Below are 27288 nucleotides of genomic sequence, written 5' to 3'. Positions count from 1 at the left end.
TGCTGTCCATCTGCCTGACTGGCGCAAATTGCATGAACTGGACAGGCCTGGGGGGAACTCCACATGTTGACAAGGAGGTGGTTGGGGGGCTAGGGAGGCACTAGGAGGTGCCAAAGGAGCCTTGAAGTAAGTCCAAGCAAGGGTAGAGCAGAGATGATGAAGTACAATTCTGCCTGCAGACAGGCGTAACCTGCATGCTGGTTTGGGGAGTCCTGAAGCTGACGTGGGCTGCAAATGAACATTGGGGAGGGTAGGGAGGCACTAGAGGTGCCCCATTGAAGCCCTCAAGCAAGCTCTAGCAAGGGTAGAGCAGCCCACATATGAAATGACAGCTGGGAGTGTAATGGCTGCCCTGTGTTCTTCTAGATTTGAACTGCCTTTGTGACTGAGCTAAAATGTAGCTCCAAACCAAGCTCAAGAGAGCTCACTGAAGTGCGGGAGTAAAGGAAAAAGGGCGGGGAGGAGGGGAACAAGAGTACATACCATTCGAAGCTTGAGCTATGGTTGCCATGAAAATCTCTGCTGTAGGTATTCGAAGTAGAGCTGAAGCAAATGTGAGTCAGGTCGAGCTCCACGGATCCAAGAGCCGAGCTTTGATACCAGTTGAAAGGTGAGAAGGATCGAAGCTTGCACTCGAGAACTATGGCGGGAGAGAAAGAGCAAGAAAGAGAGAGACAAGAAATGGGAACTCCAACAATCACAATGTGTGACCGGGCCTTCCTTTATTCAAACTATCACTAAAAGAATAAAGAATAAAGTGACGGTAACGGGCGCCCGCCACTTGCAGTATGCAGTGGCAGTGACTGTCAATGTAGTTATACACGGGCGGCTAGGCGGAGGCGCCTTTACCCCCAACAACTAAGAGAGAGAGAGAGAGAGAGAGAGAGAGAGAGAGAGAGAGAGAGAGAGAGAGAGAGAGAGAGAGAGAGAGTGTGTGTGTGTGTGTGTGTGTGTGTGTGTTTGTGTGTGTGTGAGAGAGAGAGAGAGAGAGAGAGAGAGAGAGAGAGAGAGAGAGAGAAAGTGAGAAGAAGAAGAAGAAAAAGAACACGAAGAAGAATGAAAGAGAGAGAGAGAGACACGACGAGAGAGAGAGAGAGAGAGAGAGAGAGAGAGAGAGAGAGAGAGAGAGAGAGAGAGAGAGAGAGAGAGAGAGAGAGATTGTGTGTGTGTGTGTGTGAATATAGAACCTACTAATAGCTAACCAACTAACTAATATCATCAATATCTCTCTCTTGGTAACCATTAAGAAAAAGAGAGAGAGAGAGAGAGAGAAGAGAAAACCTACTAATCGCTAACCAAATAACTTGTATCATATCTCTCTTTCTCAATAACCACCTAACTAACTAACCTACCAACTAACACAAACACAAACTAACATCACAAAACCAACCAATTAACAACCAACTAATAACTAACTAACCTACCAACTAACCAACCTACTCACCAAATCAGTAACAACAAATAAACCAACAAATGCAACAAAAAAAATTTACAACCTGGGGGGAGAGAGAGAGAGAGAGAGAGAGAGAGAGAGAGAGAGAGAGAGAGAGAGAGAGAGAGAGAGAGAGAGATCACCAACCTAAATAATAGTCGCAAAAATTTGGCCAAACGACCAATCAACTAACAACCAACTAATAACTAACTAACCTAATAATTAACCAACCTACTCACAAAACGAGTAATAACAACAAATACATTAAAACAAAATTACAACCCGAAAGAGAGAGAGATCAACTTGAATAATAGTCGCAAAAAATTGGCCAAGCAACCAATCCTCGCAAACAAACTGCACCAAGCAAACCAAAATACCAATAAATTAAACCGTACCAAGCAAACCAACCTACCATCTCTCTCTCCTTCTCCTTTAGAGATAGAGAGAGAGAGAGCTCCCAATTCAATTGTGTGGTGGCCCTCTTGGCCCCCAGAGAGAGAGAGAGCTCCTAATTCGATCGCGTGGTGGCTCCTAGCCTACAGACAGAGAGACCCGCTGTCCAATTCAATCGCGCCCTCGAGTCGCTGTTGGGCGCGACGGCTCTCCTTGCGCTAGGAGAGAGCTCCTGATATTCTCCTAACCCACAAAGAGAGAGAGAGAGAGAGAGAGAGAGAGAGAGAGAGAGAGAGAGAGAGAGAGATTCACAATTCACGTGTTGTTGTTTCTGTCTCTACTGCTGCTTGTCTACTGTTCGTACTCCCCACTGCCACTATTGCTGCTCCCCTGCCACTACTGCACAAAGAGAGAGAAAGAGAGAGAGAGGAGGAGGAGGAGGAGGAGGAGGAGGAGCAAAGAGTCCGCCAACTTCCAAGGAGGCCAGGTAATCATTTGCTCATGATTGCCTTGGTTTTTACCACCTCAAACAACTCATTTAAGAAGTCTTGTAGGGATTACATATACCAACCAAACCATGGCAAAGAAGCACGGGTTAACATTGCCAAAAATCTATTATGATAAACTTTCAAAGAAGCAAGCTGCATATCAAGGGCAATGTTCTCCAGTGCAAGAAGATGAACCTACACAGTGACTCATTTGTGTAACATTGCTGAAAATGTATTAAGATAAACTTTCAAAGAAGTAAGTTGCACATCAAAGAGCAATGTGATTTGGTGCAACCAAGCTTTCATTCTTGTGAGCAATTAACTTACATACTCCATCCTCTATACGACCCGCACTAGTAAGAAGGTCTTTCAACTTCTCTTCTGATAATCCAAAGATCTAGCACGCGGCCACCAATTTTTTTGTATATGCTCATAAATGTCACCTATGTAACCCCTGATCTCTTTTGACTCACCCTGTATTGTTACTCCATCGACAAGGTGTCCTTCATAGTTCTCTTCCAACATTCTCTCAATCCTTTGTAAATAGTCACCAATGTTCTCACAAAGAGGAATCGTACTCCTAAGTGTGCAAGCAAAATACTGGTGGAGTGATGCGAGTGTGACCGAGTTGTTCAGGTACCTTGTATGTACCCTTCGTTGATTTCTTTTTGGCACTATCATAAAAAATAATTATGCTTTTTCAAGGTGTTTTATGATTTTCTTTTAGGTTACTGAAGTATCATATATTACCACTTGCAAATACTATGCCTGAGTCTTGTGATGATGTGTAACATATTTTATGAAAGCTTGGCATGGACTACAATAGCATCCATGCATGTATCAACGATTACATACTGTTTCGAGAAGAATACGAGACTATGGAGACATCAATTGATTTGATATCCCGAGGGCATAGAGGAGATGCCACGATTTATGTCAACGGGATGGTTGCATGGAGCTTTGACCACAGCATCTTGCGAAAGGGCGAAGGTCTCAAACTGAGGAGTGGGAATTCTCAAGGGGATGTAGTCCAAAGGTGACGACGTGTTTAGGGTTTATCATATCTATATTTTATATGTGACAAATAATTGATTGTTTTAATGTACATTACAAAATATATAGTGCGGTGTGGTCGAGCGGATGGCATTTCTGCATGGAGCGTATCGACAAAATACGCTCCACAACAGATTGTGGTATCATGGCAAAGTTCGAGTGAGAGAGCCAATGACAAGCAACGGATCCAAACACCGTTATAGATGAGATGGAGTATTTTGGGAGCTTGCAAAGTATTATCATGGTGGATTACCGTAGCTTCTCCATGATCCTATTTGATGTGCAGTGTTTCAAAGTGGTACTTGAAGGAGCTGGAGCAACAGTTCGACGAGGTCCATCTAGATTTCTCGAAATAGATTGCGAAAAAAGATGGATGGATTTGCGCGACATGTTTGTATTGCCGGCCCATTGTGAACAGATGCATGAACTCATGTTTTTTTAAATTTTATTACGACATGGTACATGTCAAAAAAGTTAAATCTCTCTTGTACGTGATTTTGAACAAGTAATTTTTTGTTCAAACCTCATACAACCTCGATGGTGGTATGTTATACCTTCACCTCCTTGAAGTGCGAGAGTATATGATCAAAGCAATGTTCCCAATGTAGATGAGAACAGTAGACCACCGAAAGCTTGAAGCATGTAGAGAAGCCAAAATTGGGTAACAATGATGGAAATACAAGAGTCTAAGAATTCTTTGAGAATAAGGTGGACTCTTCCTTTTGTGGTGATATGTCTTTCGACATTCTAGTATATACGGAGTTGTGTTAGGAGATTGACATGGGACCATAGGATACTTCATACTTGGAGCATCCACCTACTCAATTCGTTGACGTATCGCTTATAAGAGTACATAAGATATGTGTTTTTAAGTAAGATCTTTTTTAAAAAAGATTTATATTACTGTGCTTTGCTTGATTTATATTGATTATGCTAACATCAATTTTTGTATGTGCAAGTGACCTTTGTGGATATTTAGATCAGCATGATGAGTCGAGGGATGAGCAATGAGGAACTCTAGGAGATTTTCACACGTATGTCTCCAGATCAGATGGCTCGATTCAGAGATATGGCAGACCAGGAGCTGTCTCGGACACCATCAGGCCATTCTGTTAGATCTACTTTGGTACACTTTGATGCTTCAGTTTCCAGTAGACGAGGTCGACGCTCCAGACTTGGGCCGGATGGAGGGAGTGGTTCTGGGGGATGCTGCGGAGACATGGATGCAGTGAGCCCACGGTTGGATCGGGATACAGGTGCTACTCCTCGCTCTCGTGCAGGTTCGAGAGAGCGTGGCTCAGGTGATTGTTGTGGAGGTACCAATGCAGTGTCTTCGTCTCGTCGTTTTGTTGGAGTTGTGTCACCTATGGGATTTGTCACACATGGGGATGTCTACTCCAGTCACTCCAGCTTTAGCTTAGCCATCTGCAGGTGGCACCCCTATGGGTGCTACTCTGTGAGAGATACTACCCCTGTAGGTACACCAGATGTACAAGGGTCTCCTGGATATGCCCAGGAGTGTGATTGCAGGTGGGAGAGGACACATCTTAGGCATACCCCATAGGGGTATGGATACCTTATAGATGATAGGACAGGAGCCATCATCATGAATGATGAAGGGAGGAGGGTGATGGCTCGTATGAGAGAGTTGTGCCAACAAGTTTTTCGGCACGTCTTGGATCACTGGAAGAACATACCGGAGGGGAGCAAGGACTACATCCTTGCATGAGGAGTTTCCGATACCCGCCGCAACAAATAGGTTTTCCACAGGCTGGATGATGGAGTGAATGCGTGCGTACATGTCACACAGATGATCGGACGCATGCAAGGCACTTAAGAGTGGGGCCTCAAAGCCCGAGTGGCTAGATGCAAATGATTGGCGCCGACTCAGGGAGGAGGCTACAGATTGTCCAGGACGTTGGAGACAACAGTGCAAGGCAGCGAGGGCACAACTAGAGGCAGGAGTGGTTCATCATCTTGGGAGTGGCGGCCACATGACTTATCTAGAGGACTTTGTAAGTTTTTCTTTTGTTTTGCTTGCTTATTTTTTTGCAATCGTGTTTCTAATAGTTGTATTTTATTTTCTTTGTAGCACTCCATTATAAATCGCGATCCCACTGGCTAGAGACTCAATATGCAGAGAGACACTGTCTCACTGCATTGATCGAAGATGGCTAGAATTTATAGCTCACCCTTGGATCCGTGCAGTGCACATGCTCTTCTTTTTTGGTCATGCGATTTATGTAGGCATTTTCTATGCACTATATTATTATCATCCTTTTTATCTTGCCATGATTATACCGTCACTTTTATTACGCGATCTTGTATTTATTTTATGTATCAGTCTTATGGATTCAAGTACACTTTGCCTTCATTTAGACAAGCATTGTACAGATTACTGAAACTCTTTTGTATGGCCCAAATAAAGCACATAGTGCTATTTGTGGCCCTGCCACAAAATTTGTTTTTTCCCTATTACCGTCGCTATTAGCGTCGCAAATTTACTGCACGCAAATCTATCTCTCTCTCTCTCTCTCTCTCTCTCTCTCTCTCTCTCTACCTAACTAACCAACTAATGTAACCACATAACTAACCTACACACACACGCGCTCTCTCTCTCTCTCTCTCATTAACAAGAAGAAGAATGAGAGAAGAGTGTGTATATGTGCATGAGAGAGAGAGAGAGAGAGAGAGAGAGAGAGAGAGAGAGAGAGAGAGAGAGAGAGAGAGAGAGAGAGAGAGAGAGAGAGAGAGAGAGAGAGAGAGGACCTACTAATAGCAAAACAACAAACTAATATTTTATAGATCTCTCTCTGTTATAAACTAACTCACTAAACTAATATAAGGTAAGTAACTAAAACAAAAAATTAAACCAACACTAAAATATATCCATAAATAAAAATTTAAAGCAAGAAACTTACTTACAAACCTACAAACCTACTAATCAATTATCAATCATCAATCAATAATTTTAACATTTTAAAGTAAATTGTCTAATAGATAATAAACTAAAATAAACTAATCTAAGGTAAGTAGTTAATCTAATCTAATCAATCAATAAACTAAAATAAAAAATTAAACTAATCCTAAATTATATATATAAACTCTATAAATAAAAAATTAAAATAACATAAGAAACTAACTAACTAACTAACTTAGGAATCTAATCAAATAATACAAACCTACTAACTTACTATATCTATAAATAAAAATTTAAAATAACATACATAATTAAATAATTAAAATAACACTCATAATCAAATAATTAAAACCTACTAACTCACTAATCAATCTAACTAAACTATCTAATAGATAATAAACTAAAATAAACTAAATTAATCTATCAATCAAAAACTAATCTAAGGTAAGTAACTAATCTAATCTAATGTAATCAATCAATAAACTAAAACAAAAAATTAAAATAACATTAAAAACTTACTAATCTAATCAATCATCAATCAATAAACTAACTAACTAAACTAACTTACCATTCTCTAATCAATTAAACTAACCAAATGAACTAACTTACAATTTAAAGTAAACTATCTAACTAAACTAATCTATTCTAATCTAAGGTAAGTAGCTATAACAAAAAATTAAACTACCCCTAAACTATATCTACAAATTAAAAATTAAAATAACATAAGAAACTAACTAACTTACCAATCTAATCAAGTAATATAAGCCTACTAGCTTATTATATCTATAAATTAAAAAATAAAATAACCACAAATAATTAAAGTAAAAAATAATTAAAACCTACTTATCAATCATCGATCTAACTATCTCACTAAACTAATCTAAGGTAAGTAGCTAAAACAATCAATAAACCAAAACAATAAAATTAAACTATTGTAAATAAAATTAAACAAAAAAGTGAAATAACATTAAAAACTTACTAATCTAATTTAAAAAATAGATTAGTAACTAGATAAACTAACTAACTAAAGTAACTAACTGTAAATAAAATTAAACAAAAAATTTAAAATAACATAAAAAACTTACTAATCTTAACAATCATCAATTAATAAATAAACTAACAAACTAATTAAACTATCTAAAGTAAGTTAACTAACTAAACTAAATCAATAGATCACAAGCTAATCTATTCTAATCTAAGGTTAGTAACTAAAACAAAAAATTAAACTAACCCTAAACTATAACTAACTAAACTAACTAATCGTAAATAAAATCAAATAAAAATTTAAAATAACATAAAAAACTTACTAACATAATCAATCATCAATCAATAAATAAACTAACTAACTAATTAAACTATCTAAAGTAAGTTAACTAACTCTAACTTAACTAAACTAAATCAATAGATAATAAACTAATATATTCTAATCTAAGGTTAGTAACCAAAATAAAAAATTAAAATAATTGCAAATTAAAGTAAAAAATATTTAAAACCTAACCATAAATAAACTAAAACAATAAAATCAAACTAACCGAAAATAAAATTAGACAACAAATTAAAAAAACATAAAAACTTACTAATCTAATCAAAAAATTAGATTAGTAACTAAATAAGCTAATTAAACTATCTAAAGTAAGTTGACTAACTAAACCAACTTACCATTCTCTCACTCACACACACACACACACACTCTCTCTCTCTCTCTCTCTGTGCAGGTTGGGGAGGCACCAACTCCCTCAACACCGTCTCCTCCACCTAAGCTCCAATTGCCCCAATTCAATCACTCCCCCCCACCCCCCAAGTCCCTAAGCAGTAGCCCTTAGCCCACTAGCGCATTGGGCGGTGCCTCTTGGCTCACTGGCCTCAGTGGTCGATCGCTCCCCCCTCCCCCAAGTCCCCGAGCAGCAACCCTCCTGGCCCACAAAGAGAGAGAGAGAGAGAGAGCTCTTGATTCGATCGGTTGCGGGGCCTTTGGGCCACTAGGCGGCGGCGTCTTTGGGCCACTAGGCAGTGGCCCTCTTGGCTGAGAGAGAGAGAGAGCTCTCGATTCGATCGCATGATGGCCCTCTTGGCCTAGAGAGAGAGAGAGAGAGAGAGAGAGAGAGAGAGAGAGAGAGAGAGAGAGAGAGAGAGAGAGAGAGAGAGTCGCTATCCAATTCAATCGCGCCCTTGAGTCGCTGGGTGCGGTGACCCTCCTTGTTGGGAGAGAGCTCTCGAAATTCTCGTGGCCCAGAGAGAGAGAGAGAGAGAGAGAGAGAGAGAGAGAGAGGAGCAAAGTGTCCACCAACTTCCAAGGAGGCCAAGTAATTATTTGCTCATGATTGCCTTGGTTTTCACTACCCATCACTCTTACAAATTCAAATTTGCCTTGGTTTGTGACACCTGTAGCTCAAATAATAAATTAATATAGATATAGATAGATATAGATAATGGAATTAGATGGATGGATTCTCCATTGGAGGCCTTTTTATCACGTTTAATGAGAGAATATATAGAAGTAAATAATCTCTCCATACATGGATGGATTCCATGATAGGCTGCAACTAGTTCAGTGAAGGGCAAAAATTAAGCCTAGAGGCTAAAGGTGATGTTTGCCATGGCGGATTGTTCGTTTACTCTTTCTTCGCGGGCACTGTGCGTGCCTCCTTTGTCTCGCTTCTGCTCTCCTCTCACATACGCGCTCCATTCTTGCGCCCACCAGCGTTCACTTGCAGCAGCATGCAAGGGGCTTATGGAACAGAAGCAGCAGCGCTCATACCTCATCGCAGGGAACAAGGCTCCCAAAAGGCTGTGGAATGGCGTCGGCATGCCAGTAGTGCGTCTGCAGAAGAGGGCTTGCCGGGTTCGTTCTCCTTTACTATGTACTGGTCAGTCTTCTCAAACTGAAACATCCCTTTAGCCCCTTCTCCTTATGGATAAGTCTGATTGACACACTTGTCCCTTCATGAAGCACGCTCCTGCGAGCAATGAATATCTCTGCCTTACTGTTTTTTCATAGCCTAAAAGCTTGCCTTGGATAGATCGGACTTCATTGTAAGTCTTATTGGCAAAGATGGGATGCATTGGAAGTCTTATTGGCATAGCTTTATAGAATACAAGCAATTGATTGGAAGAGGAAAGAGGGGAAAAAGAATAACAGCTTGATTAGCAGCTGATTGCTAGCTTTGTGAGAGAAAAGAGGAGAAGAGACGTAAACTTCTCACACAATAGATGGTAGAATCTTGTGGGATTGAAAGACCTTTCTCACAAGAAGTTTTAAACAGTTTTCAATGTGAGGAAAGGAGATGTTACCCTTTGTCTTTCCCTATAGTGTACAACATCATGAGCTTCTGCCAGGGAGGCACTACATACCTAGCTAGGTGTGGTTGGGGGCAAGGGGACTGCCGTGCCTTGCAGACTTTGTCATAATTCCAATGTGGCAATTATAGTGGCTTTTTGCGTAAAGCGTCTCTGTGTCTGTGTTTGTCTTCTCTGACAAAGCTAGTGATCAGATGCTAATAAGCTGTAATTCTATAAGGCTACAGCAACGACACTTTCTAGTCAAATACAGTCTGTCCAATGCAAAAGCTTAGCTGCTGAAAATGTGCAGGGATGAGGTATTCAGTCTTCTGTTGTAACCTGAATTTGGACCTTTGCTAACCATGGCAGTGGCTTCATGCAGTCGTTGAAGCTCCTATTCTTTCAAACATCCAAGAGAGGTTTTAATAGACATTATCAGCCATAAGGCATGATCCATATGTTGCCAATAGGCATGCAGGCAGGCAGAAATTATCCACATTTTTCTTAGAGTGTCATCCTACAAGTGAGGGACTTGGTGGTGACATTCAAAATATCTTTTACTTACACATTTCATGAACTTAAGAGTGAATATTAGCTCATGGTTCTCATGCCTCGATTCTTGCAGATTTACAGTGATGACTTATATTCAAGGTCAAAGGTCATCCCATTGTGGTGGTTTTGTGCTGTCCGGGATAAGTTGCAGTTACACAGGTTGTCAGAGGTCATGCTGGCAACCAATTTGTGGAATGCTTGCACAGCTTATGTACATTCTGTACGGCATAGCTTCTCCAAAGGTTTCTCTGCACGGTCAGTTGGCGTCACTGCCTATCTTTCCCAGTTTCTCATCCTATACTGTTTTGTAGGGTTCTTGTGTCACGTAGAACCATCTCTGGCTGGCCAGTCTGGGTTTGATACTGTGGTTGTAGACAAGAGGCCTTACATTAGAGGTGTATCTACAAAAGAGAATGCCACGTCCTTTCTGGATTTTGCTGAAGTACTAGGTTCAGCACGGACAGACACTTTGCTCAAGGATATACAGTCTTTGGAAGATGAAACAGGATTTAGACTCCGTGTGGTTACAAAGTCTGTCAGTTCTCCATCTGATATTGGCAAAACATTAAAGGATTTGTGGAAGCCAGATGATAAAACAGTTATTGTCATAGAAGACATTTCCTCTCCAAATATTTTAAATTTTAATGCAGGCCCATCGGTGATGATGAAACTTCCTAGGCAGTTTTTCCTGGAGTTGCAATCAAGATATGGGAACCAGTTTTTTGTGCAGCAAGAAGGAGAGGCAATTGCATTGATTTCTACTGTGCAGTCCATTGAAGAATGTCTGAGAAAGTCTGGTGGATGCAAGAATGTACCGGGCTTGACCAATGATCTTTATTATCTCACACTTGCAACCTCCATTGTAGGTGGTTGTGTGTTTGGTTTTGCTGCTCGTTTGCCACCTTCAGGCAGAGTTGAGGCCTCATGGCAGTGGGTATTACTTCTTTCTCCTCTCTGGCTTTTCCTTTTTGTGTCATTTGGAATACTTCCTGTCATTGGAAGGACATCAGAACTTGCTCCACTATTAAAAAATGCCTTGGGGTTTGCTGGAGGGGCTGCTGCTATTTATCTGACTCCAATTTTTGGACCTGCTCCACTGAGCAAGTAGTGAGTTATCAAAGTTTAAAAGTTGGTCCCTTCCTGGAACATGTATGAATCCCAAATAGGTATGTTTAAAGCAATTGATCACCAATATACTTGTGAAATACTGAGAGACTGGGGACAGAATGTGGCTCTGGACCCCATTGTAAGGGCGATCTCTGCAGTGTATTGTCTCATTATAGCGTTTTTGCACCAGTTAACATACAGAAACAGTAGGCACACAAGAATGCTGTGAATATTGGTGGCTATACCAATGGGTGTATTGTCAGAATGTACTATGTTGTCTGGACCAGTAGCATATAGCAAGGGTGAACGCACAAGAGGGCTTTGATTATTGATGGATGTGAATGGAATATGGTCCCGAGTACAATTAAAAGTAAAATATTTGATTGCCAAGCCTGATTTCTAGGGTGAAATATTGTGGGTTAGAGATTAGAATCTGAATGTTTCCTTTTAGTAGCTCTGTCTGGCTATAAAAGTGCAAAATATATCCCACAAAAACAGCACAAGAATGGCCTGGATGGCTCAAGAAAGTGTCTACTGTTTAGCTAATGCTATTGCTGCAAGTAGATTAGGGTTGTATAAATGACCAAGCCCAGTGGAAGCTTGGAGATCATCCCTAGGTCGCTATAGGCTTCTAGTGAGGGTTGCACATGGTATGAAGGGTTCTCCTTGTAGAAGAGCAATCAATGATCCATTTAGCATAGCTTAAGTGACTTAATGATTCGTTTAATATAACATAATTCAAGTAGAATAAATAACATATAGCTGAAAAGAAAAATGAAACATTTAGCTATAGCACATCTAGGATAACCAAAGTTAGGGATATGATACATTTGCCTACAGATAGGCTTAAGCACGAGATCTTAGTGCTTGGTGATGTGCCAGTATGATTTGTATTGAGGGTGCTACCTTGTACATGGATGTGGGTGGTAGGCCGCAGGTGGCACTAGTTGCATTTGTTTGTGGCTCTGTCCTATGTAACTCTTAGTGATGGGTACATAGGTCTCTTTGAGTTGGGCTTTGAAGCATACAATGTGGTTGCAACTATGTTTCTTGTACATCCTAGGCTGTTCAGTAAAGTGAAGTGTTAGGTAGCATAATGCCAAACAATGAAATGAGTGTTAATGGATTTGGAGCATCATGATAATCAGCAATCACAATCTTCTTCTTGCCTTGCTTGTGTCTATTGCAAGATGTAGCAAAGAGAAATCTTGCTAGTGATTGATGGTAGAACATTGATCAATGATGTGTGCATTATAGATGCATTGTCTTGAATTGGACAACGAGGCAGCTTTGTGAATTCGAAGTGAAGAATGTCGGTTCATGCTTGGACTAAAGCCAATACTGCAAATCTCTATTAACCATTGTAATAAATACTTGAGGATCTCTATCTTCTCTTTGGGTTCTCCTATTTTCTTATGAGTTGTGCAAATAGGAGTTTGTACCTCAAAGGAATGTCAAAATCAACACTCAATAGAAATAGGCGAGGAGTGATTGGATAGGAGGATTTCAAAATTTTCACTTCTCTATAGTGGGTTGTAGGGATTTCCTTTTTCCAACCATGGATGCTTTGTATGGAGACACTTTGTACATAGGCCTTGTGATGCAAGTGGAGGTGACAATCTTGGAGGCGGTATCACTTTGCCAAGGGCTCACTACTCTCCAAAGCCAAATTTCTTCTTCCCATTTGATGGTCTCCTAGCCCAAGGGGAGGTCTTCAACATGGGCCATAAATGGAGTGAAGGTTGGAATGATCAGTGGTCAGTGTGTGCTAGTGACGATAGGCTAGCACTGTTTGAGTATTTCCATTTCAATCTTTCTCCATGAGGTGCCTCGGACTATCTTGACCATTTCTATGTTGAGATATCGAGCTCCACTCGTGATATGCCAGGGTGACCGTTGTGCATTTATGTCACCGACTTGTCAGTTGCAGATGCGGTTGGTACACCGTCCATGAATAATAGCTAGATGACAGCTATCCTTATTTATTCTAGTTTGTGGCTCAGTTAGTATGTCACCTTAGTTAGTTGTCTTTGGTTTAAGACCCATATATAGGGTTCTTCTATTTCTTTGTATGAGACTTCTTTTGGCTTACACAACTAAGAAAAGGAAAACTGTTTTCACCCTCCACCTTTGTATGTATTCCCCCATTGTGCAAGCAAGAAAGCTACAAGTGAGACTCCTTCCTTCTCTCCCACAATCTTGACATGGTATCAGAGCCTTGTTCGTGGTAAGGAGCTCAAGAAAGCAAGCCAAGCTTGCGGTGTTCTGGTAAGAGCAGTGTTGCTTTCATTTTCTGTTTTGGGAGCAGATCTCTGCAGGTAGCACAGCCGGAAATTGCAAAAGTGCATTGTCTCAGGTTGAGACGCTCTTCGCGGTGAAGCAAGAGGGCAGTATATGCTGCGGGAAAGGGCTTTAGCCCTTGGTGACCCTATTTTTTTGATTTGAGGCCATTTCGGGGCTTATTTTGGAGGCGGAAGTTTTCTGCACGCACTCAGGAAAAGGCCCAGTTTTATGCTGTGCAGCCACTGTTCTACAGGTCGGTGAAAAGTTACTGTAGAAATTGCATCGTATGCCTATGCGCAGAGACATTGGGAGTTACAGAATCATCCTTGTTGTCTGTTGATGCAAAATCGTCACTAGGAAGTGACTGTGTGGTTAAATACCACTTTCGTCAGTTTTGCAGATTTGTCCTTGTGAGGCTGAAGCTGTGTTCTCTGCAGTGACAGAATTTTTTGCAGTATTCTGTAATGGCGTTTGATTCTCTTTCACAGATTGTAATTGAAAAGCTTGACAACAACTTCCAAGCATGGAAGTTTAGAATGACGAATTTCCTTAATGGGAAAAGGATATTGGGAATTTGTTGCAGGAAATGAAGAAGAACCAGTTCTTCCTGATGTTCCCAATCAACAGCAAATGCAGGCATTCAAAGCATGGCATGAGAGAGCCAGGAAAGTTATGTACTGGCTGTCCATCAGTATTTCAGACTCTATGATTGTGCATATTCAAGATGCAAGTACGCCAAAGGAGGCATGGGATACTTTGTCAAAAATGTATAGCACAAATACGCAAGCCAGGAAAATGCAGCTCAAGCAAGAGTTGCATAATGTGCAAAGAGAAAGTATAAGCATCAATGACTACTACATGAAGGTGAAGAAGATTGCAGATGCACTTGTTTCCATTGGGTTGCCAGTGGAAGATGATTTAGTTTCTGTGACCTTGAATGGTCTAGGAAAGGATTATACACAGTTCCGAACATCCATTTCTGTCCGTGAAAGATTTCCTGATTTTGAGGAGTTGATTGCTCTTCTAATTTCTGAGGAGTAAAGAAATGGTGGTGCATATTCTTCAGGAGGAACTTCAAAAGAAGCTGTCTTCTACTCAAATGCTGGAAGAGGTAGAGGCAGAGGTAGAGGAGGCGGATCTGGAGGCTGTGGTAGAAATCAGAATATGCAGCAAACTCAAGAAAACCAGTCCTATGGAGGACGTGGTAACTTTAGAGGCAGAGGGAGCCAAAGAGGTCGTGGTGGATGGCAAAGAGGCCAAAATGCAAACAACAATGTTGAATGCTACTACTGTGGTAAAATGGGTCATATGGCTAAAGACTACTATAAAAAGCAGAATGACATCATGAATGGAAAATTGCAACAAGGGAATTATGTATCTTCTAGTAGACAGGGTGATGACAGAAATGAGCATTTGTTTATGGTGCAGCACATGAACAATTCTGTGACAATGCAGAAGAAAGCAACGATGTGTGGTATGTTGACTCAGGTGCATCAAACCACATGACAGGTCATGCAGAATGGATGGAGGATGCAAGGAAAATGGAAAAACTAGGATTTGTGGAGACTGGTGATGATACTGCACATCCTATTGTGCAGATTGGAAAAATTCCTTTGTCTATGCAGGATGGGAAAAAGAAATACTTGTCCGATGTATTTCATGTCCCGAATATCACCAAGAATCTGGTTTCTGTTGGTCAAATGGTTGAGCAGGGCTTGCAGGTCAGATTTAATCCTCATGGATGCTTTGTTGAGGATATGAAAAATAAAGGTCGCTTGATAGCAAAAGGAAAGAAGAAGGGCAGAATGTTTACATTGGATGCAGACATGCTTGAATTGAGTGCAGCAATGTTTGCACATGGGACCGGTGTAGTTGCAGATATTGATATCTGGCATAAACGCATTGGTCATGTTAATGTACAGCGACTTAAATCAATGCAGGCTCAAAATATTGTTGCAGGATTGCCTAAATTCAAGGTTGCAGAAATGCATAAGGTATGTGAAGCCTGTCAGTTTGGAAAACAGACAAGGAAACCATTTCCTAGACATGTTCAAGAGAGTAAGAAGCCATTGGAATTAATCCACTCTGATGTGTGGACTACTAAAGCTGCATCTCTTGGAGGCTGTCATTATTTTGTCACTTTTATTTATGACTATAACAGAAAAGTTTGGGTGTATTTTATGAAAAAAAAAAGTGAAGTGTTTGGGCATTTCAAAACTCTTAAAGCTATGCTTGAAAAAGAAACATGCTTGCAAATAAAATGCCTAAGGTCAGATGGAGGGGGAGAGTACCTCTCAAATGAGTTTGCAAGGTTCCTGCAGGAGCATGCCATAAAGCAGCAATATTCATGCAGTCATACCCCACAACAAAATGGAATTGCAGAAAGGAAAAACAGGCATATTGGAGAGGTATCTCGTGCCATGCTCAACGAAAAAGATTTGCCAGATTTTTACTCGGCTGAAGCAATTGCTACAGCAGTCTATATAATGAACAGGACTCCTACTGCAGCAATACATGGGATGTCTCCAGAGGAGAGGTATACTGGTAGGAAACCAGATATTTCTCATTTGAAAATTTTTGGTTGCATTGCTTATATACATGCGCTAGATGAGTTGAGATCCAAGTTGGATCCAAAAGCTGAGAAGTGCATCTTTATTGGTTATTCTCTGCAGGAAAAAGGGTATAGATGCTATAACCCTTCTACTCGTAAGTTTACAGTGAGCAAAGATGTTTTTGATGAGATGAGTAGTTGGTATAAACCAATAAATGTGATTGATGATGTAGATGCACAAAATGGTAATGCTGCACAGAATTCACAGCAGCAGTCACAAAATATTAGTGGACCTGGAGCGTCCTCTAGCAGTGGTTCACATTCTTCGCCATGGACAGACAGATTGAGATCAGGAGAATCTTCTCAAAGCAATGCAGATAGTGGTATGCAGGTATCACGAAAAGGAAAATAGAAGGTTGATCAGCCCATGTTTGATGTGAATGCAGGTCACTCTTATGTGGATGGTGAATCCAGTGGCTCAGAACAGAGCATTGATGATGAGTTGGGTATTCCTTCTATTGTTACACTTGGAGTAAGGAAGACCAGGGATGTTTTGAGGGCACCTAGAGTGAACCTATTTTGCGCAGGTCTATGAGAGCTAGGTATCCTGTGGATATGCTGAAATATGATGGATTTACAGCCATTCACTATGCATATATGGTCAAAGTGATACAGGAACCAGAACCCACTTCTTTTGAGCAAGCCATGGGAAAAGAAAAATGGGAGAAAGCCATGGATGCCTTGGAAGCAAATGCTACATGGGAGTTGGTATCTTTGCCTAAAGGTAAAAATGCAATTCACTGTAAGTGGGTTTATAAGGTGAAGCACAATGCAGATGGTTCTGTGAACAGATACAAGGTAAGATTAGTAGTCAAGGGGTATGCACAAACATATGGCATTGACTATGAAGAAACATTTAGTCCGGTTGCAAGGATGGCAACCGTAAGAGCAGTCATTGCTATGGTTGCATCAAAGGGATGGTCTTTACATCAGATGGATGTAAAGAATGCCTTCTTGCATGGTGATTTGCAAGAAGAGGTCTATATGGAGCAGCCACCAGGTTATGTGCATGCTGTTCATCCTGAGTTTGTTTGCAGGTTGAAGAAAGCCTTGTATGGCTTGAAGCAAGCACCTAGAGCATGGTCTGACAAGATAGGACAGTATCTTGTCACTATTGGCTTTCAGATTTCCAAGGCAGATTTCTCACTTTATGTGAGAAAAACAGAGAAATGTATTATGCTATTTATCATTTATGTTGATGATTTGATTATGACAGGTGACAGTGATGAAGATATCCTTCATGTGAAAATGCTATTGAAGCAAAAGTTTGAGATGAAGGATTTGGGAGAGCTGCGTTATTTCTTGGGCATTGAGGTGATTAGATCACCAAGTGGGATACAGCTCTTGCAGAGGCAGTATGGATTGGACATGCTGTCCAAATATGGGATGACAGACTGTAAGCATATTTCAGTTCCTTTGGAGCAGAATGTGAAGCTGAGCGCATATGCAGGTGAGCTTCTGGAAGACCCTACTATGTACAAACGCATAGTAGGAAGTTTGATTTATATGACTATTACCAGGTCAGATTTGAGCTATGTTGTTGGATTGGTAAGTCAGTTTATGCAGGCTCCAAGGAAATCGCATTTGGATGCAGCTAGACGCATACTCAGGTATGTGAAGTCCACATTGCAGTATGGACTATTTTATTAGGTTGGGGTTCAGATACAGCTGCATGGATACACTGATGCTGATTGGGCTGGTAGTATTTCTGATAGACGATCTACCAGTGGATATGTGTTCTCTTTTAGGAGTGCTGCAGTCACTTGGAGCAGCAAGAAACAGCCTATAGTTACCTTGTCGAGCATAGAGACCGAGTACAGGGGTGCAGTAATGGCTGCATGTGAGGTAGCTTGGTTGCATAAGCTACTTTATGATATGCATCAGCCTACAGATGGGCCAGTTGTCATTTATTGTGACAACATGAGCAGTATGCACTTGGCAAATAACCCAGTCTATCATGCTAGAACAAAGCACATTGAGGTGCATTATCACTATGTGCGGGAGAGGGTTTTACTAGGTCTTATTGATCTAGTTTATGTCAGCACAGAGGATCAGGTAGCTGACATATTTACGAAGGCATTGGCATAGAGAAGCTGCGCAAGTTCAGAGACCTGCTTGGTGTGCAGGAATTGGGATTGAGCTCGAGGGGGAGTGTTGAGATATCGAGCTCCACTCGTGATATGCCAGGGTGACCGTTGTGCATTTATGTCACCGACTTGTTAGTTGCAGATGCGGTTGGTACACCGCCCATGAATAATAGCTAGATGACAGCTATCCTTATCTACTCTAGTTCGTGGCTCAGTTAGTATGCCACCTTAGTTAGTTGTCTTTGGTTTGAGACCCATATATAGGGTTCTTCTATTTCTTTGTATGAGACTTCTTTTGGCTTACACAACTAAGAAGAGGAAAACTGTTTTCACCCTCCACCTTTGTGTGTATTCCCCCATTGTGCAAGCAAGAAAGCTACAAGTGAGACTCCTTCCTTCTCTCCCACAATCTTGACATTCTATGTGTCTTTTATGTCTATTTATGCTTGTACAGTGGATCTTCGCTTCTCTTTCGTTGAGAAGGAACAAACAACAACGACAAAGTCATTGCCTATTCCAAAGTTCAATTCCAAGTGAGATGAGAAGCTTCTCTTACATTTGGGTGAAGGAGATGGACAATACCTTTGCCTCGGCATGAAAAATAGAGGGATTTAGTATTCTTTATGAGCAAAAAAGACTTCATGGTGGAATAGTTATATGGTGGGTGTTGTACCTCAAATCACCTAAAGTGAGTACTTATGTCTAGATGCATTCAACCATTATTCAACACTTTAATGGTTGGATAGTGAATTGCAAGAACGAAAGAATTGGGAATCCTTTAGGTAGAGGTAAGACGAGCATTACAATCAATTTTGAGGGAAAGCTTACATTTTAATTAGTGTTCACTAATGATGAGATTAGTGAATATGCCAATGGCCAATGGGACACTAATGTGTGGGGTTAAGCACACAATTTGACTTTCTACAAATTCTTCCAAATTTCTTTTAGACGCGAAAAGATATGTATTAAATCAAAAAATTTCCATTGAAGTTACGGAGGCTCAGGGCTTAGTGAAAGCTAAAATCTTGGCCACTTCCTCACTTTTCAACTTACCCAATTTACCATAGAGCTCCCATTTACCTAAAGCCCTAAATACAAAGTCCCTCCATATTATTGAATTACAAGATCCTGAGAACACACGTCTATTCCTACTAAGCCAAAGGCTTTCCCAATACACAAATTTTGATTGAATGAGCCGCAGGGCATTTGTGGAGATCCGTGAACCTAAAATCACCAAAGACCCATGAAAATTTGAGCTCATTGTCATTGCAGTTTTGGGCAAACTTTGCTGAGGCTTGATCCCAAATAACCTTGGCTTGACAACTATGCCAAAAAAGGTGATTGATGGTTTCCTCCTGCCCATAATGGCAAAGTCCATTAGACATCCCCCTGTTCTTGAGTTTGGAGCCATAGAATAGGGCTCCGACCATCACCCTCCATATGAAGACCCTATCTCTCAAAGGAAACTTTAATACCCAGTTGCCTTCAAGGCAAAACCTTAGCCTCGATGGGCTTACATCAAGCTCCCAGAGTGCTTTGACCTTGAGAGTACCTATAGGCTTAGGCAGCAAAGTAGCTCGAATGGCTTTTGTCTTGAGCATTGATGGTAATTCTTTGTCCCCCAAGAGTAAACTCGTGGGAAGCGCATACTTGTCAGTAGATGCGATGAGACCCTGACAACGTGCAGCTACCCATTCCCAACTGATACGGTAGGATTGGGGCAAACCTAGATTGTCTCTAACCCAATCAAAGTTGATGATTGAGTTTTCTGGGTGAATCCATTGCCCAAACTTGGAGAGCTCCTTCTTAGCCAGTGTGATGCCTCTTCGGCCCAAGACTGTGGCCAAAGGCGTGTTAAATCTCTTGGACCACATTAAGTTTTCCCCTATGTAGACGTCTGTTGAATCTTCATTGCTGAATGTCCTACTTAGGATCCTGGTGCCTGAGTCTTTGAGTTGATGGGAAATGCCAGGGGCTTTGACTTTCTCAATTACATGAGAGAGCACCAAATCAGCTCCTCCAAGGCCCCAATTTGTGCACAATTTACTGTTGTTTAAAGCCAATAGGTCTAGTAACATGCAGACCCACAGACATTCCTCTGACCAACATTTCAGTAGCAGCTTGGCTCTTAGTGTGTCCACCTCGACTTGAGGGTTGGGTAATTTCAGACAACCTCCACTTAGCGAGCTCCGCAAGACTTTTGCAGGAATGGGAGAGGCATACCTTGCTTCGTTGGCTTTTGGGCATTTTTTGACCAATTGATCAAGGGCAAGTAAAAGCACAGCATAGGGAATATGAAGACTAAGAGGATCTTGAGCTTTGTATGTAGTGGCCAATTTGTTCTTGCCCAACTACTGACCCTGTCCTGTATCCTATTCAATACCCATTTAGTCTTGGTTGACTTTGAGATGTCAACTCCTAGGGGAAAGCCCAAGTACCAGAAGATATTCCCTCTTTTAACTAAATCCCCTTTCCATTAAAGATTCGTGAGATCATCCTCTGAAATGCTTATCAGTTTTGATTTCTTGTAGTTGATACTAAAACCGGCTACTAGACTGTAAAGATTCAGAAGCTCCTGGGCCTTTATCATGTTCTCTTTGCTAGCTTTGAGGGACATGAGCAAGTCATTTGTGAAGCCCTGGCCTAGATGTTGCTTGTTTCTATGCCTAATGCTGTGCATCTCATTTTTATTTGCCATGTGTTGCAGCATGCAGAAAAACAGATGTGTGGCCGCCACAAAGAGTAGTGGACTAAGAGGACATCCCTGCCTGACTCACCTAGAAATCGAGAAGGGAGGTAAGAGCATACAATTAAGGGAGAGAGAGGTGTGGCCCCTCCCTGCCAAAAGCTTAGGGATTTCTGCAATCTTCTGGTTGAACCCCATCTTTTTGAGCACCTTCTCAATGAATCTCCATGATACTTTGTCAAATGCCTTCTCAATGTCCAATTGCAACAATACAACCTCTTGATTGGTTGCCCTGGCCCAATCAATGGCCATCATGGCATTAAGAACGTTGTCCATGATGTTCCTACCCTTTATGAATCCATATTGGCAAGCATGGATGTGTTTGCTGAAGAGAGGTATCAATCTGTTGGCTAGGGCCTTTGCAAATAGCTTGTACACTGAGTTAAGCAGTGATATGGGCCTCCAATGACTGAGCTTGGTTGGGGCTTTTTCCTTGGGTACAAGCGTGATAATGCTGTCCAGCCAGGACTCTGGGAACTGGCCTTTTGTCCAATAATTGTTGATGAGGATGCTGATGCGGTGACCCATGCAATCCCAATTGTACTTCAAGAATTCACATGCGATCCCCATCTGCACCTAGGGATTTGTTGACTCCCAAGCCTTTAAGAGCCGCTTCCAGCTCCTCTTGGGAAAAGGGTTGTGAGATTGCCTTGTTGTCAGCCTCAATGATGACTTGAGGGACGGCTTCAATGGTCTTATCGATTGCCCAATCAGCCCCTGCCTGTTGCAAACCATCATACAGATTAGTGTAGAAGTCCCTACATCTGCATGCAATGACAGAGGGGTTAGTTATCCATTGGTTGTCTTCTTGCAGGGCAAGTAGACTATCTTTGTTTCTTCTATTCTTTAGGCTTTTGATGAATTGTGAGGAGATGCAGTTATGATCTAGAATGAGCCGTTTAGAAAAAGTTAGATTGAGCTTTTCAACCTCCATGTTCAGTGTTGCAACTTGAATTGCTTGAGCTTTAATTAGCTGCTCAATCTCATCATCTCGAAGCTTTCTGGAGCTTGCAATCCGTGCCATGCAAGACATGGTGGAGCATGCCCATTCTTCCTCTTCCCTTTCCTTGGCACATAGTAGAGAGCCTTGTAAGGAAATCAAATGTTGCAAAGTGTCGGTGAAATCACCTCACGAGTCTTGTTGCTGGCTATTTACATCTTCTTCAAGCTTGGTGGCAATGCCCAACATCATGTACTTGAAGACCGTCTGCTTGAAACATATGGCATTAGCTATTAGGTTCTTATGTACCCTGTCCACTTTGATGAAAGGGATTGAGTGGAGTTCAATGATGACAGGAAAATGGTCAAAAAGAAAGGAGCTAGAGTCGACCTCCAGTGAGACCATTGCAGGTAACCACTCCCCATGAGCATTGCAATACCAGCGATCAAGACGGGACCAATATGCTTTGTGGGCCAAGGAGTTGAAGGTAAAGGCAGGGTTGGGCAACTGCAAGTAGTCAACAAGGTCGACTAAGTCATGGCATGTTATGGCTTCATCCCATAGGGTAGCCTCCTTACCTGCTAGTAGAGATGAGGGAGTGGAAGCGTCCTCCTACTTGGTCCCCATGTTAAAGTAGCCACCAACTAGGCAGAAGTCTCATATCAGCTCACTTAATTGCCCCCATTGATTCTTCCTAATCCTATAGTCTATGGAGCCATAGATGATGATAAATCTGATGCAATCACCTCCCAATCAATCTTGGTGACTAGCATGCCATCGTCATCTGAGCAGAATAGGCAAGCAGGATTCCATTTACTCTTAATGATAGTTATAAATCCCGCATAGGAACCCTTGGCTCCACTTACAAAACATGCATAGTCTTTATATATGAACTACATTCCTCCCATTCAGTGCAGTTTGTGTTCCTGCACAAATATAATATCTAAGTTAAGTTTAAAAACCCAACTCCAGAACAGATGCTTCTTGGCTCCTCCATTGAGCCCTTTTACAATAAAAGTGGCCAGTTTGAGATGTTTCATAGGTTCTGCCATCATAGATTTATTGGTCATGCAAAGATTTATGATCACCCTCGCCAACTTGCCCAACCGGAGGCTTGAGACGCTGCCTCCATTTGCTTGTGTTACCTTCCTTCTCCTGCCAGTCGGTGCTACACTTAGCAACAAACTAGTTTTGCGTGCCATTTCTGAACTATGGTTGTTGCCAAACCCTTTGCCAAGCGCCACTTGTATTTTTGCTTCTAGGCCTGGGTACTCGCGGGGCCAAGTGGTCCAAAGGGATCTTGTTAAGATGAGCAAATGCACTAACTCTGCTTCTGCTCTCCTTGGGTATGGCCGATTTGGATTAAAAGCTACGGATGTATTGCTAGTTGAGGGTGTCCCCCCCAATGTTGCATTCCTCTTCCTTGCTTCCTTTTGCTTTCTTTGTCGGATGGTTACCCTTTCTACCTCTGACAGTTTGCCAACCTTCTTCTTGTTTATTATTCGTGTGAGTGTCACCTGCAGGGCAGTGTTGGTTGGCTTTTGCAACTTCAGCCCACAATGCCTTGGGCTCCTCATCCTCAACTTTGTAGTCATGGCACTCCTTGTAAAAATGCCCCTAGTTACCACACTTGTAGCAAGACCCCGCGAACTTACTCCAAATGAGTTTCAACATGAGACTACGCACACTAGGGATATCTAGATTGACATAGTTGGGTTTTTCCTCCGAGGTGTGCCACAACAAACAAACCCTATTGTGGAAGGGGTTGGCAAGTAGAGGCACATACAAGGGCTTGCCCAAACCCTTGGCAATGTCAGGTAACAGATTCCATAGGTAGGTAGGGAGCTCGGGGATTTCAACCCATACCGGGCATTCTTTGCGAATGGCATCCCACCCCATTTCAACTGGTTGCCAAGCTGTAACGTAGACCAGATCAATCCCCGAGAAGTAGATGCCCTGTTTATGCACTTTCTGGGCAGCCTCCTTGGAACTGAATAAGATTTCATAAAACCCCTTACCACCGTAGTAAATTGTTCAACTTACCCATCGAGGATCTCATTAAACCAGGTGGCCACCCCCAATGCTTTTGGCGGCTTGCCAATGAAAAAAGCTAGGACTGCCCTCATGTTGAACTTGAGTACATTGTTACAGACTTTATTTGAGTCCAACATGATCTTCCTTGCCGAGCCTTCTTTGCCATCTTCCATGTTCCTGAGGAGGGAAGCGGCCAAGATGTCATCAACAATTTGCGGGTTTGCTTCGATCTTAGCTTATAATCTTCTTGTGAGCTCTGCAACTCAGAGTTGGAGACCGTCGCACAAGCCTCTCCACCGCCAACTTGTTCAACACTGATGGAGTCTTTGTCAGAATCACTTCTCTTATGCTTGTGTGAAACCGCCGAGCAATCTGCGAACTCCTCACTCTCTTCTCCATCGAGGTCAGCCATGTTCTCATCCTGCATGTCTATCTCGCTCAGGATCTTCTGAGCAAGGCTCCATGCATTCAATTGCATGAAGGGGCTGACAATGTGGCGTATGGGTCTGGCTCAAGATTAATTATTAGTAGTTAAGATACTTTATTACCAGCGTAGACCTTGTACCCTCTTCCAAACTTCTTTCAAGAGGACTTGTTTTTTATAATATCAAAATTTGTCTTCTTTTCTTACTTTTAGTGCTTGGATGTGACTTTTTGAAAAGTGAAGTAGTTGCCTCAAAATTAAAAAACTAAAATACTTTAAATCCTATTATCTCTACTTTGTTCCAACGTCATTCCTTGCTAGAGCCTTAGATTTCTTTCATGGCTTCTTCTAGGTGGCCTTTAAAGTCTATATAAATGTGTACATGCTACAATAAAAGAGAGGATGATATTCAATATCTAATAACCTACAAGCTCCATGATTGGATAACAATGCTTCCTTTTTGTAAAGGTTTTTGCACGAAAAAGAAAAAATGTGAGCTTTTATGGGAAGGGACGAATTCTAGGGTTAAAGTTTCTAGATAAAAAATATATGCAAATGTTAAACATGCATATACTACAAATGATCTTTACTTAGTGCCTTTCATGCAACAACACTTACCATCTCACTGTAAAGTAATGAAATTTGCCTTCTAAGTAAGATTAACTTTTTGTTTGTTTTTTCATTCTAGTTTGTATTGTTCCACTAACCTTGTAGACTAAATTTGAGTACGTTGTGCAAATGTGTTTCCATCAACAAGCATGGAATGACAACCAAATTGAAGTTACAAGTACATTTAGTGTCATGTCATACATGCTAAATGTGACCATCTTTATCTACCCTAATTGTCCCTCATCATTTTTCATTGATAACAGTTTATATATTTTATTTGTAACTTACATTACTCCAACAAACACACATGAATTTAGAAGATTGAAAATTTTTCCTTCACTTGATCTCAATGGATTGACAAATTGGGATAAGCCTAATGATACAACTATCCATAGCTTTACATTAAAGGTTATAGGTTTGTAAAGAACAAAAATAATGTGGTTGTGTAGGAAAATCTCATCAAGTACATTAGTTAAAATCTTTTGAGCAGATTGGAAGTCAATGGAGAAAGTATACAAGGGTAAATTGTTTCTCTGCAAATGTTTAGAGGATCTCATTACTTTGTCGTACAACATTTCAAGGCAAATACGACACCTTGCTTTTTAGTACAAAAGATGAAAGAAGTCTAAGGGTGATTGGGTACCTTTGGATAAAAATGGAATGTAGTGAAAGCTCTCAAAAGTCTATTTGCAACCATGGATATGAGATCCCGATGTAGGATTAATGGAAAATTCATTGGAAGAAGGGAAGAAAACCTTATACATGTGATAAGTTGCCCCAAGAGGGGATTGTAAGATTTTTAAACACATGAACTTTTCATTTTTGTCAAAAAAAATTCCTTTTTTTTTTTGCTTTTCACTAAAGATTAGAATACTTGGAATGTAACAAATGCAGTTATGTATCAGCATCATATTCTAAATGATAGATACATGATTCTTAAAATTAACCATTTAAAATGAGATAAGATGTCACAACTCTATAGAAACAGAATTTGTATCCTTTTTCATTAATTTGTCTATATAATGATTTATTAAATTTATTTCCTTTGCACTAATTAGATATAAAGAAAAGTACATTGGAGCTGGCCACTGATGAGTGGTCACAGGTTATGGTGGATCCACGCGGTGGGTTAGAGAAAAGATAGTTCACACTTCCACCTATATGACCCGATTGGGCGCCTGTGACTAGAACTCACGCATATCAGGGTTAGACTCGCACACAAAAAGGATTGATGCCTTGAAGTGTGGTCTAGATCCACCAGAACAGACAGTTACAATCAACAAGATGGCATGATCATGAAATGCTTGTATAATGTGCATGTGTGGGCTGAAAGCTTGAAATGCACATTTCTTTGCATAGGAAAGTCACATGAAGATTCGGATACCATTTTTGCGATGTACACGGAAAAAGCTTTCATATGATACCCATATTGGGGGGGTCCCTAAATTCTAGGAGATCCCTAAATTTTAGGAGGTCCCTAAATTTTAGGAGCCTCGAATTAGCCTAAAAATGCTAGTCCTAAAAAATAGGGATGTCATTCTAAAAATAGTAAGTTCTGTACTCTGACTGTGCTTGCTAAATTTGGTTGTTTCTATTCTTGACAGTATTCAACCCAAAAAGGAAGGCCATAGAGAAGAGACTTGTCACACAAGTTTTCAAGTGTCCCACCACTTGTCACATCTCATGACATGTGGCTGGACACTTGTCTTGTGCTACTCCACTTTCCCCTTTTGTACTAGCTCTCCTCTCTCCTATAAATAAGAGCTCGTTTTTCTTCATTCAACATCATTTTTCTTTGCTGTAAACTCATGTACAGCACCCACAGATAGCCAGAAACTGGCCCCATCCATCCCTATCATCATCCCCCACTTCTCCATTATCAAATTCCTCCATATTCCCTCTTCTATCACTGTTGTTTTACAAGACAGCAAGCCTGTAAATTCATTGCAGCACCTTCTTCTTGAGCTCTTTCTTCCATTTTAGCTACAAGAAGCAAGCTCTATCCCTGTACTGCTGATCAACGATGGAGAAATGCTGAATTTCCCTTTTTCTTCTCTCATACTGTAAAGAAATCAGTTCTTATCATTGCATAATAGATAATGCATGTGTGTTTGTACATCTTTGCATGATCTTGTGAGAGTGAGAATTACTTCTTCTCACTCTCAGGTTGATTGTAACTGAGCTCTTCCCTAAGGGACTTGGGTTGAGCAGAAATACATTCCTTCGGGGGGGGTTGCCCATCTTCAATCCTCAATCTTGTCTCCATTACTTTTACATTTTTATGGCTGTAATTTTGTGAGTAATTTTCATTTTCAACTTTAAGTGTTCAT

At 41.0% G+C, this 27288-nt stretch overlaps 2 protein-coding genes across 2 annotated transcripts in view; both read left to right on the top strand.

Moving 5' to 3' along the window:
* Nucleotides 1–8873: 8873 nt before the first annotated feature.
* Nucleotides 8874–11610, top strand: LOC148038962 (uncharacterized). The gene is made up of 2 exons (XM_087674825.1): nucleotides 8874–9128; nucleotides 10191–11610. Exons 1-2 carry the CDS (start codon nucleotides 8874–8876, stop codon nucleotides 11223–11225), a joined length of 1290 nt encoding a protein of 429 aa, XP_087530951.1. The 3' UTR covers nucleotides 11226–11610.
* LOC148038961 (programmed cell death 2 C-terminal domain-containing protein) overlaps nucleotides 9052–27288 on the top strand; it is a 127928-nt gene continuing 109691 nt past the window's right edge. The window contains exon 1 of the transcript XR_015690354.1: nucleotides 9052–9153. The gene's annotated coding sequence lies outside the window, so the exon portion shown is untranslated. The remainder of the gene's footprint in view (nucleotides 9154–27288) is intronic.

Source organism: Lygodium microphyllum, chromosome 3 (genome assembly GCF_053477565.2).
Source record: "Lygodium microphyllum isolate KBCC chromosome 3, Lygodium_microphyllum_v1.1.10, whole genome shotgun sequence".
NCBI lineage: Eukaryota > Viridiplantae > Streptophyta > Polypodiopsida > Schizaeales > Lygodiaceae > Lygodium > Lygodium microphyllum.
The sequence above is the reverse complement of the archived record's forward strand: the minus strand, read 5'-3'. Positions and strand labels throughout refer to the sequence as shown.